Below are 13,626 nucleotides of genomic sequence, written 5' to 3'. Positions count from 1 at the left end.
TAGTCAAATTCTTTTCATTCTATATTGACCAACACCACCCCCCCTGTCTCAGTATTCTCTAAATATTCCCTTACGTTATTTTATTCATTTATTCGTTTGATAATTCGTTTTGTTTCATTCTATTATTATTATTATTATTATTATTATCCGTTTCAAATCCTGTAGTACAGAATCACGCGCGAGATAAGGCGCAAATACGTTTGACGTACGTTATACACGCGTATCCGTGAAAATAATGAATTGAGATAAAATGAAGTAGAATAAAAGAGAAGGTGATACAGCTTTGGAGTGAAATACGGTGGAATTTCGGCGGAAAGGCGGCGCGCGAGGGTGATGCGGATAAAGCATATGGATTTTGGGGGATACGAGGTAGGAAAAAGAGGTCGAAGGCAACGTGGCGAAATTAACAACATTAGGCGCTTCGCAGGCTGTAAAGCTCGACGGTTGAGTGAGCCCAACTACGTCATAGACGATTCTACCGACGTCACGCCCCCCTTGCGATAAAATAAGAGACACTGGTGTTTTGTATGTAATCTATACAACGTACAGATTGTACATATATATCTAATGTACGATAAATACATAGATTATGTATTATAATTCGTCGTCGTCGCGCGCCACGTTACACCCCCCTATTTTTATCGGTTTCGACGCGACCGACGTTATGTCAGAACTTGAAGTCCTACACCGTTTCGTTTTTTCGCGACTCGAAATTGGTTTTTTCTTCTTCCTTCCTTTTTGTTTATTTTGTATTTGGGAATTTTCAACTCGTCATGAGGAAATTGTGAAACAAAATGGAAGAAAAATTTATGAATATACGTACCTATATAGAACGTATGTATAATATTTATCGGTTAACAGTCTACATACGTACATGTGTGCGGAGAAACCCGACGAATGAAACGCGATTATTTTTATATACTATATGACGTGATTAGGTATACGTATATGTATATATGTGTATACATACGGCAACCGGAAATGACCTTGCATTTGTCTGGATGCAAAGTTGAGTTCTATCTATAGATTCAGACCTATATATCACACATATAGCTCTAGATTAAGTACTCATATACGCGCATATGCTTATATATGTTTGACTATTTTTATCTAGTGTAGATAAGCCGAATAAAGAATCTATATATACATCGACTAAGGATTCGGAAAAAAAAAAACTAAATAAAAAACAAAGAAAGAAGATACACAATTTAATAAGTCGTGATACACGTTTTGAAAATTTCGATTTGCACTTTTTTCAAAACTCTCCATGTTTAAAGGAATTCTTGAAAAATTATGGTTCATCCCCTCCGCTTCAACCACTGGAAATTTGAAAATAATTCTACGTTGAAATCTAATTTTTATTCGAAAATGTGATTGTTAAATTTCAGTCCAAGTTATCGCCAATTTATCGATCCACAAGTGAAAAAACCAGAATATCTAGAGGGGATTAATTCGTAGCTCAATTTAGTCAACGGATTAGGGTTCTTGGGGTCAAAGCGTTAAAAACGAGCCCTGCAATCGATTGCGAAAATGCTTTACTTTTCGCCCAAAAATCTAAAAATCCAAAGGGGTACCCCCGTATTTTTTTTGTTTCGATTTCGGAGTCGACGGGGTTTGTTCCCGATGCCCTGGAAACAATTTTGCAACGGTTCACCTTTTACCAAAAAAAAAAAAAAAAAACGCCCAACCGTCAAGCGACGTCGAAGAAGTTTCATTGAGTTGTACAAATATTTTGGAAATAGTGGTTCAATTAACGTGCAATGTCCCATGTACTTCGTACGTATTTACATGCGTTAACACGTGTTTTCAAGTACTGTAGGTTCACAGGAGAGTATTTTTTTTAATTGAAACTCAACCGCGACCGGAAGTGGTTTTAACTAAGGAATAATCAACGAGGGCGTAGGAGTTTGCTGCATTAACTCGCACGTTGCACGGATATAAATATACGTGTGTACAAAAGTAACGAACAAAAAAAAAAAACAGAGAGAGAGAGAGAGAAAGAGAAAGAGAGAGAAATGTTAATTTCAACCACAGTTTGTTATTAATCATGTGACTATATAAATACATACCTTTCTAAATGTGTATTGAATAATACGTGTATATTTTTTTAATTTAATTCAATTTAGTATTATATTATTTATAATATTCACGTCTATTATATTCTTCATGTATAATATAATTATAATATTTATATAGTACATATAGTATGTATAATTTTCAACATATACAATATGACCCGTGTTCTCGCAATTAATTCATATATTTTATTATTATATTAATAAATGTATGTATATACTCAATGGATATCAATATTTCATACAGTATGATACAGGTGTCACTGTATTTATTATTATTAATAATCATTATTCAATAATCATCGATTAATTAATGTATACCTATTCATTCATTTATTTAATACCAATCATCAAGCAAATCAATTTATGGTAAACCTATACAACTGTTACACATTGGTTTCTTTTTATTATATTATATTATTTATTTATGTTTGTTTTTTTTTGTTTTTACAAATACTTTACGTGGGTATTTTTATCACACAACGATCATCAAATTCATTCCGTGTCTTGAAAAGCAACCTGTAATAAATTGACAAAAATATTAACTATCGTAATTAAAAATATTATTTAGTGAATTTAATTATTCATTGGCAACGAACCGAATCTGTTTTTTTCCCCCCCCTGTTTTTAATTTTCATTTTTCATCAGATCAGATATTACACTAATCAATTTACAGAATAATTCGACCGCATCGCCATATATATATAATTTTAATTTCATCTTAATTCCTTATCTATATACCTATATAAATTGTACTATATATATATAGTATGAATATAGGTACTGTGGTTGGTTATTAATAATATAATATAGAAGTAAATGATGGAGATAATTTATTTTATATATTATATACCCACATATCATGCGTATAATGATCCATACATCTGTCATTCATTCGAAAAACGGTTTGGAACGAATTTCGTTTTTCCATTATTCTTTTCGTTTTTTCTTTCAAATCAGAAAAGACCAGGGAAAAAAATCGCCAAAACTACCGGGGTAGCAATCGATCCGATATTTCTACGGCATATAGGGGATACGATGTGCTTAACCATACATAGTGGAGGGAAATTAGACGAATGGGAAAAACGGCGGGAAATTCAAACCCGATCGATTGATATCTTCCCCGTTGTTTTTCTGATCGCGATAATTAATCTATTATACAATACCGCGTCATACGGTACGTGTACGCACTACGTACGTACGCGTATCTGCAGCGCACGTCATCGAATATTTAAAACGTTAACGGTGACGCCCCTGTATGAATTTCATTTTTCTTCTCTTCTCTTTGTTATTTTGTTTACTTCATTTCCATTTCTTGTTTTTCATTCCATTCAATCGTGCGCCGATATGACGATAATCGTGCGCTATTGGGATTATTTATTCACGTGTTCGATAGTTCATCATTAAAGAAAAAAAAAAACAAGTAAATTAACTACATGACAAATACACACATATGTATACATCGTACATTATACTTGGTGAGATGCATAATTTCCATTATTAATATTATTATTGTTATTGTTATTATTATTCATCTAAGTTCTGTTGCTTGCTTTTTCTCATCCGAGTAATTCAATAAAATATATTCGTATCCCAGTATTCGCACACAATATATTTTATCGTTGCAACGATATATTTACAAAACAAAAATTTACCTACTTTATATGTATATACTATATACTCGTCAATGGTATGATAATGATGAAAGAATGAGAGGAAAAAGAAAATGAAGTATAGTGGTCGTCCTACTTCTTTTTTTTTTTTTATTTATTCATTCGTTTATTTTGGTTTTTTTTTTCACCCTCTGTTCCCTTCAACCCCCCTGCCCCGCCCCCAGCCCAAAAGGTAAGAGTTATCATTCATTTATTAGTTTAGTAATTTTAATTTTTTGTAGTTTTCAAATCGAGTTTTTTATTTCAAGATCTGTCACCGGAGCGAAGAATTTTGAATTCTCAAACATGTATGTACACATATACCGTGTAGTTTTTCTATTCTCGATTTTTTTTTTTTTTTTGAAAAATATTTTTGCTCCTCGAGACACCAGCGGTCTTGTTTTTTCTTCTTTCTTTTTTTTTTTTTCTTTTCCCCCCCCGTTACCCGTTGTTAGTTTGAAGTTTCGAGATTTAATGTATAACGTCACCTGCATCTGCAGCCTATACCCACATATGACATGAAACGTTTCTATAATTAGTGCTGCGCTGTATATAAACTGTCACATAATTAACAGACCTTTTAAAATCCAAATGAAGTACGTACGTATCTGCATAAAACAAGGTATGTGCTACGTAAATACATATGTGCGAAAAAAGCAATGAAAAGGAAGAGATGAAAATAAAATCAAACTCAATCTTACGTTGTAGCAATTAATGTCAGTTCGTTTTTCTTCTGCTTGTTTTTTTTTTTTTTTTTTTTTCTTTGACAATTTTTATTATCGTTACATATGTGTGTACAGGTATGTAGGCATACATGTACACTTGTTCGCGGCATATTGTTGTATGGAATTATCTTTCGAAATTTGAAAAATTGTTAATTATCTATCCTAAATTAGAGCGGATAGAAGAAAGAAGAGAAAAAGAAAACGGAATTCAAAAGAAACAAAAAAAACAATCGGAGTAAAGAACACATAATAACGCAATATCTACGCATGCCGTATGTATTGTAATATGAAGTACATACTAACGTCACATTTATACACGTATCCATACACACCATGTATTAATTATTGGAAAAACGAAAGGCTGAATTATCATACGATATTTAATACACGCGTGTGTCGGAAACGTTATGTATGTTATATTATCATTATCGTCATTAAACGAGAAGGGGAAAACTTTCCGGTCTGGATCGAAAGCGTTTCCAATCATCGTCGCGTACAGGTATGTATATATACCTGTGCAAGTTTATAACGTCGAGAGTTTCGATTGATTTCGTAACCGATCTACATTAACGTTGTGCATAGGGCTGGGATTCCATATCGAATATCTTCGAATCTCATACTACTAGACCCTGCGGAACGGAATCGCAGCAATTTTATATCGTTGTTGGCGTTATCGATATCGTTATTACCTATGATGTGTAAAAAAAAGTTGATTTAGCAGAGAAAAGAAAAACAATAATCGAATATTGTTTTTTCCATTGAAAACGGGAGAAAAACAAAAGCAATACAACGATAACCGAAAATGATGAGTATCGCATAGGTATATAGTTACGAGAGAGAAGAAAGAGAAAAGGAAAAATTTGTCCGTCTTGAGAGAAGAGAGGTGAAAGAAGTTCGCAAATAAGAACAAACTAAACGAATGACTAGATAAATAAATTTCCGCTTCGTCGCGAGAGCTGGTTTTATTAATATTATATTCCGTAACTCGAACGTCCAGCGTTCCGATGCAAAGTTATATCATTTAACGGTATACCTTATAGGTGCGTGTACGTGTGTTAGAAAACCCACGTGCATTCGTGCGAATTGTACACGTACTGCATAATCTATGTACATACATACGACGTACGTATACGCGTGCATGTTTATGCAAGTAATGTTCTTCAATTCTTCAACGAGATAATAAGAAAGACACCGAAACGACATTCGCGATATCACGCACTGCAGCATACCATAGTAATGGACAGATCCGTACAAACGAGTCTTTTACGATTATTGAGAGCAGTTCAAACCGCAATTACACTTTTTAACTAGTTGGAACAATAAAATCTACGATTGGATCGCGACGTTTCATCGTTGCTCATATGTTACTGCACCGTCATCGTCACGTATCAATTATAACATCCACAAATTATCGACATTTTTAAATATATTTTTATTACCTATGTTAGGATTATCATTATTATTATTATTATTGTTATTATTGTTATTATTATCGATCTTATACATATTGATATACGTTGTTTAATTCTATATTGGTGTTGGTGTTGCTATTTCTAATGTAACTATTATTATTATTAATATTATTATTTATTCATTTATTCATATATTTTATTTGTTTTTTCATTTTTCGCCAAATTCGCTGGCGTTTTCATTCATTTGCTTCATTTGTATTTATTCTCTTTCGTATGCCCCGATAAGGATCAACCGATCGATCGGTCGATCGAGATCGAATGACGCGGAGGATTGACTGGAAATGGAAATGAAGAGAAAAAAATTTTTTAAAATAAAACGAAAAAATTATTACGCCAAGTTTGCGATATGTGTTGAATATTGATTAAAAGAATAACAATGTAACAACAACGATAATAATAATAATAATAATTTATTTAAACGCATATATTTATATAATTTATATACGATACTAAATTAATCACATATATATAATATAATATAATATAATATAATATAATATAATATAATATAATATAATGTAATATGACATAATATAATATGATATAATAGAATATTTATTTACAATATGGTTGTAAGTATATAGCTGATTTTTTAAATATAATTTTAATTTTAATTTTTTAATTATTTTTTTTTCTTTTTTGTTTCAGATTCTTTTGTTGATTTCTTTCATAAATAAATTATACGGATGCAGCAGCAGAAGAAGAAGTTGATGATATATATGTATACTATTTATATAATATATATATTTATATACCTATTATAAATATATATGATTCATTTGATGCGACTCTATAAAACAACGATGCATTCAATTTTCATCTATACAATTTAATTATTATCTATATCCATATAATTGTTGATGATATGATTTTACTAATTATTATCATTAGTATATGCAGCTCGGGCATATTTAGTTTATTCAGTATTTCATTTTTCTTTCTTTTTTTTTTTCTTTTTTTTCCTTAATTTTTTTTCTGTATTTCATTCCAAGGTATGGAGGGGAGATTCACGGACGAGAAGAAAAATTTGAAAAAAAAAAATGAAAAGAAGTAGAAAGAATAAAACGTGAAAACACCTCGATGTCCGTCGTATTAATATTATTTATTTCAATTTTCGGCGATGGGGAGTAATTGCATAGCCTAACGTACGATTCGATTGATTTATTTATTTAATCTTTAATGTCAGTTTTTTTTTGTAGTACGAAGTCCGAAAATCCAAAGGCAAGTCTGTATCGTTTTGAATTTACTATATTTAAAAAGAGAAAGAAAAAAAGAAAGAAAAAAACCGGATAGAAATATGGTTCATCTCACATAATATATATGTCGAAAACAATTTAATGGAGAAATATACGAGAAATTCAGAAAACCGATACACGTATGTAACGTATACTACGTATAGTACGTATAAGAGAAATTCCATTTTATGTTTCCGTATTTCAATTGTTTTTCAATCGTATTTCATCAACTATTTTTACAACAAGAATACCTATTTTCAAACCGTTCCGTATTGATGCTCAAGCTATATAATACGATAGGTAAGTGCAGTGCATATATATTCATATATATATATATATACATGTACATGCACACATGTATCGTACGATGGAAATATTTTACTCCATTCACTTGGTATGTACGGATTTTCGTGATAGATTGAAATTTTCGAGTTTTCTTTCCTTTTCCATTCCTTCCTTTGATATTCTTTTCCCTCTTTCCAAAATGAAAGAAAAAACGAATCTTCACCTTCGTCTTAATTTTTTCCCTAGTTTTTTATAGAATTATTTGTGTTATTTTATCATTCTTTTTCCTTTCTTCATGTCTTTTTTCTCTTCTTTTTTTTTCTTCTCTTTACGTTTACTTCAATTAAACATATGTATATATATATAATTATATATATTATATATAGGTATACTAAAAACACAAAAAACACTTCTTATAGCAATATTATTACATTATACAGATATTTACAATTATAAACAAATAGATTACGAAACAAGAAGAAAAAAAGAGAAAAAAAAAAATCAAGTAAAAAAAAAGAGAGAAATTTTTTTCTCTTTTTTTTTTTTTTTGAGATGACGAAATAATTTCCATTTCACTAGCCTGCGCGTTGAATAATTGATTGCTCGCTTTGCGATTTTCGTATCACTGAAAGCCAAACGCTACACGCTATCAGGTGGGTAATTTTTTTTTTTGTTTTTTGATATTTTTCGGATCTTGTAGTGGAAAAAAAGATATGAGAAGAGAAAAAATTAGAAAACAAAAACAATATGTATATAAATATATATATTACAACAACAACATCAAGAACTACAACGATCATCGGGACGTCGACAACGAGGAATTTCGATATATAAATATAAGATCGGAAAAAAACGAATAAAAATCATCAATCGATTTTTTCTCCTTTTTTTTTTACTAAAATAAAGTTGCAGATCGTTAATTCAATTTTATCCTAGACATACCTATACATGAAATGTGTTGCGTTTTGTTTTTTTCAGAATAATTTACTGCATGCAGAGAAAAGAAATAAATAATAAAGATGAAAAAAAAAGAAATAAAAAAATAAACAAAAACGCGTAACACAATAATAGCGATAACGAAAAAGAAATAATAATAATTACTGAGATTACATAATATAAATCTTGAAAGATGTGTATGTATAGCATATACACGTATACGTAAGTGTAATTTAAATAAGAATAGTTTACAATATTATATCTTGAAACACGAGCGTCTCTTTCATCACACATTTATTACGAAACTATACCATATCTTCTAAGGATGATGATGATGATGATGACGACGATGATGATGATTATGATTACGGTGATTATGATGATTATGAATGTTTTATGTTCGAATGAGTTTCGCCTCAAGCGACGCAATGTAACGTTATAGGTATGTACGAATGGAAAGAAGACAAGCACATCGTAAATATACGCATCATATAAGGATGTTTACTAATCGGTCTCTTTACTTCTATATATCAAACTGCTGCAGATGCAGCTCCGCGAGCAACGGAAAATGCAGCAGCAGCAGCAGCGACGTACATATACAGTAATAATTATACAATAGCGTTCTAGTGCAGAGCAGCGTTAACTATATTCTAATATAATCATACACGGTACGACATACGTGTGTGTGTGTGTGTGTGTATATCTGCATATCCATATCTATGTATACATATAAATATAGATACTATATACATAGACTATAGTGTATAACTTGGTGATAATGACTGACTTATAGAGAGTGATTGGGTGAGTGAATTATTAAGCATCTGCAGCAGCTGCAACAGCGTGCAGCTACGACTACAATTGTATAGGTAAATACATATGTACACGTATATACTATATCACATATATAATATATACACATACATATCGAGAGGTAAGTTACGGTAGCAGGTATTCTGGCTATATACGTAGTGAATCAAAATCTCAATCTCTTTTTATTAATTAGTTAATTTTCTTATTTTTTTTCTTCGCGTACGTTTAATTTATTTTTTTCTACTTTTCCTTTTTCCTTTCTTTCTTTCCTTCTTTCGTATCGTCATATATAGGTAGATAGGTATATAATATATTATCTCAGTTATCTCCTCCCCCTTTTTCTCCCTCCCTCCCTCCCCCCCTTCCCTCCCCCTCCCCCCGCCCTCCAAAAACCCTCTTTACACCCTCGCGACAAACCGCGACAAACTTATAGCGGCTCAAAAAGCACGACGCACACCCTCGTATATCACACACAAATAATTATGTATACATAGAAACTAACGGAAGGTTATACAACAAGGTTTTCCATATCAAGATCGCTTAGTACTTCACTATTATAATATTGTAATAATATATCATTCCGTTTTCTTCCTTCCTTTTTTTTTTACTCTTTCATCTTCTTCCTTTCATCGCCACGATCATCATCATCATCGAGCTTCTCACTTTTTATTTTTTATTTTGTTATTTCAAATCTTCATTTATTCAATTATTTAATCGATTATATCAAACTAGTTATTCACTTTTTTCTTCCGTACGGTTTCCTTCCTCCACTTCGCCGGTTTTATGTGATTTCTGCATTTTTTTTAATTTTTTCTTTTGATCTATTTTCATTTAATATTTCCTTGCAGCATCGAGGAATCGTGAGAACCCGTTCTTCTTTTCTTTACCTTTACTGTTTTGTTTTTTTGGTTTTCCTTTTCTATGTTTCGTTTTCAGGAAACGACCCTTTGGTAAGATCGTCAGCCGGCAAACTGCACGTATCGGCATCGCGTGTATTATTATAATTCTTTTTTTTTTTTTTTCCGCTCACTCGCTTATTCTTCTCTTTTTCTCGTTTCACACTTTAGGAACTACCCCGTGCAACGATTTCTATTTTGTTTTATTTAATTTATTTATTTTCTTTCCCCCATACTCTTCGAGCCCCTTACGAACGGGTATTGAAATAGATTATTATTTTCATGGTTGCCCTTTTCTAAAAATCGTCGTAATTATAATCGCGCGATGATCGACTACAAGAACAACAACAAGGACGACGACGACGACGACGACGACGACGACGACGAGTGCGAAAAACGACGAGGTGCAGCTGCAACAGAATTCACCCCATTCTCATTCTTACTCTTGTTTTTACCATCATTGATCTGCACCGTTCTCTGCTTCTTCTTTTCTTCTTTATCTCGGAGCATCGGTTTAACGTTAAGACGATAAATAATCCTCGACGTTCGTTAGTTCAAAACTCGGCGAATTCCTTTGCACATTTTTCCGTTGACGAGATCCGCAACGCCTCTTCCTCGTAGTCGTCGAAATTACTGGTGTCACCGGGACCCTTACACCTCGGTATGAAGGGGGCTTCGATCCTTTTTTGGAAAACGGCGATCCAGTCGGTGCTCGAAAACCATTTGTGACCCTTGATGTCGTTGACGCCGGCCTTCAAGTTGCCGTATCTCTTCGTCAGATCGACTTGAAGCAAGTTTCTCAATAGGTCCTTAAGATCGCTGCCGAAATGCGACGGAAATCTCACTTTGCCGCTAACAATTTTTTCGTATATTTGTATCGGCTGGTCGGCGAAAAACGGTGGGTAACCAGCGGCCATTTCGTAAACGAGAACACCGAGTGCCCACCAGTCGACGGCCTTGTTGTAACCCTTGCTAAGTATAATTTCGGGTGCGAGGTACTCCGGCGTTCCGCACAACGTCCACGTCCTACCTTTGACCCTTTTGGCGAAACCGAAATCCGTGACCTTGAGATAACCTTGGGAATCGATGAGTAAATTTTCAGGCTTCAGATCCCTGTATATCAGATCCAAGTAATGCAGGTATTCGAAGGCAAGGACGATTTGCGCCGCGTAAAATCTTGAATGCGGTTCGGAGAATCTGCCGACCTTTCTCAGGTGGCTGAACATCTCGCCACCGGGTACGTACTCGAGCACCATGTAGAGGTTCGAGTTATCTTTGAAATGGAAACGTAACGATACTAAGAATGGAAAGCTTATTGCCTGAAGAATGCGCTTTTCGTTCAACGTGTGCTCGACTTGCTTGAGCTTGACGACTTTTTGTTTGTCGAGTATCTTCATGGCGTAATATTCTTTGGTGGGTTTATGCTGCACTATCATCACCCTCCCGAAGGAACCCGTGCCCAGTGTTTTTATCCTCTCGAAATCGTCCAGACCGGCCGTGTTCGTTGGATTCTTTTTCCATTTCTCTTCAAAGTCTTCTTTGGCCTGGTCCAGAAATTCCTTGACGCTTTCTGCCGCGTCAACTTTTTTGTTTGCCGTTGCGGCATTGTTGCCCATTTTTGATGAAGCACCCGCGGACCCTGCCAGGGCTCCACGAATGTCAAATTTTTTCAGAATTTTGCCGATTTAATTATAATCACCGTATGATTTAACGACGATTTATAAACACCGGCGATCGATCAACGAATATCCCCTCTATATACTCCCGTTCGTTGCGATGGACTTCTCCGACTACTTTGGGGGAACGAGGCCTTCTCCTTTTTTCGAAATAAGGTCCTCTCTCGATCGAGTTGGCTTATCAAGATGGAGGGGTGCTGCTCGTTCCTATTCTCCTCTTCCTTTTTGTTCTATATACTTTGGACGGTTATCGAGACGACATGTGTTACGTACAACACTTGTTCTCTTCCTTATTTATGCCGTCGTCGACAAATACAACAACAACAACAATAACATTAACATAAACACCTCACCACCATCACCACTTTCACCACAAGTCCACCACCGCTACTACTATCGATGAAGTAACGTAACGTAGACCGTGGAAATGGGTCAACACTCCTCGTCCCTGACTCGCGCCATCTTTCACCCCGTCGCGGTCGTCACCTTCGAGCGTTATTAGTTATCGTACTTTTAGTAACAAAGTTAACACTTTACGATTATTAGGTAACACGAACCGTGTCCCGATAACTCTCGTTCCACTTTGTTATCCGATGGACTCGTCCTTCGCTTTTGCTCTCCTCTTCTTTATTCGATTGTTTCCTTTTTCGACTGTTTTTTTTTTCGTTTTGTCTTTTTGTCTTTTTGTTTTTTTGTTTTTTTGTCGTTCGAATAAACTACAATTACAGCTATTCGTTTGACTACAGGCGATTGTTCGAATGTGACCGACGAACGACGTCTTTCGAAAATATGTAAAGCTCGGAGCGTTGTATTGATTTAATAATCACTCATAATTTCAGGTTTAACAAATTTATTTATTCCTCTATTACATCTTATTTATTGCTTTGGATTTGATTTGATTTGATTTAATTTTTTTTTACAAATAATTTATACTTGAATACTTGGTGCAAAACGACGACCCCCCGTTGAGTATCTTTAAGATGGCGGCGTCGTAAATCCCTGGTGGTTTAACGTTAACGAATGTTTCGTGTCCTGCACTGGAGGCGATTACGACCATTCACGATTCACCGTCTATATTATTTATTTCCCTTCTCCCTTCCCAAATCTCCTTCGTGGATAATAAAACTCGAAGTTTCCTCTATCGTGATTATTATTTCTCTCTTTCTTCAATTTTATTCGATTTGTGTGCTTTTTTCTTTATACGACAACCACTTGTACTCCGTATCGTTCAATTATTTTTTCATTCCATTTAATTTTACGTTGCGATACAATATAATCCGTTCGACTCAACTCAACACAACCGTCTTGACTGACTGACTAACTGACTGGACTCCTATGTTTATATTCATGCGATTACGACGATAAATCCGCGATTTTGAAATACTTTCATTCGGTTCTCTTATTATTCCCTATTCTCTCAATCCTCTCAATCAGTTGATCGATTCATTTGTTTGACAAATATTTTCCATATCTCGCCATATCTCGTTCGCCCCTTAATTTCAATTAGAATAGAACAAACGCGTAACGCGAACTTAACCGAAACGATCGAACGAACGTAGTCCCCGTACTGTTAGGTATATCCGTCGTGAAAATGGTGGACAACACAGGGACAGAAAGTCGACCTGAGAGCCACCGAATAGAGAGGTGTCGCGCGGCAGTCGGCTGCGCCGTGTAACCCGGACCGTTAACAAACTAGAGAAACGCCGACGACGACGACGACGACGACGACGACGGAGCGACATGGAGGCGGGAGGGTTTACAAACTCCGACGCGGGGGTTGAGAGGGGCGGGAGGGACGGGAGGGGTGGGGAGGGCGAAACGCGAAACGAGGGGTAGGTGCGAGGCGAAGCGAGGGGCGGGG

General features: G+C 34.5%; 1 protein-coding gene across 1 annotated transcript; it reads right to left on the bottom strand.

The window, feature by feature from the left end:
• Nucleotides 1–10,079: 10,079 nt before the first annotated feature.
• LOC105691125 (cAMP-dependent protein kinase catalytic subunit 1) lies at nucleotides 10,080–13,537 on the bottom strand. Its single transcript, XM_012409410.3, has one exon. It carries the CDS (start codon nucleotides 11,703–11,705, stop codon nucleotides 10,644–10,646), a length of 1,062 nt encoding a protein of 353 aa, XP_012264833.1. The 5' UTR covers nucleotides 11,706–13,537; the 3' UTR covers nucleotides 10,080–10,643.
• Between the last annotated feature and the right edge of the window lie 89 nt (nucleotides 13,538–13,626).

The sequence above is a fragment of the Athalia rosae genome, chromosome 7 (genome assembly GCF_917208135.1).
Source record: "Athalia rosae chromosome 7, iyAthRosa1.1, whole genome shotgun sequence".
In the NCBI taxonomy this organism is placed as follows: Eukaryota; Metazoa; Arthropoda; class Insecta; order Hymenoptera; family Athaliidae; genus Athalia; species Athalia rosae.
The sequence above is the reverse complement of the archived record's forward strand: the minus strand, read 5'-3'. Positions and strand labels throughout refer to the sequence as shown.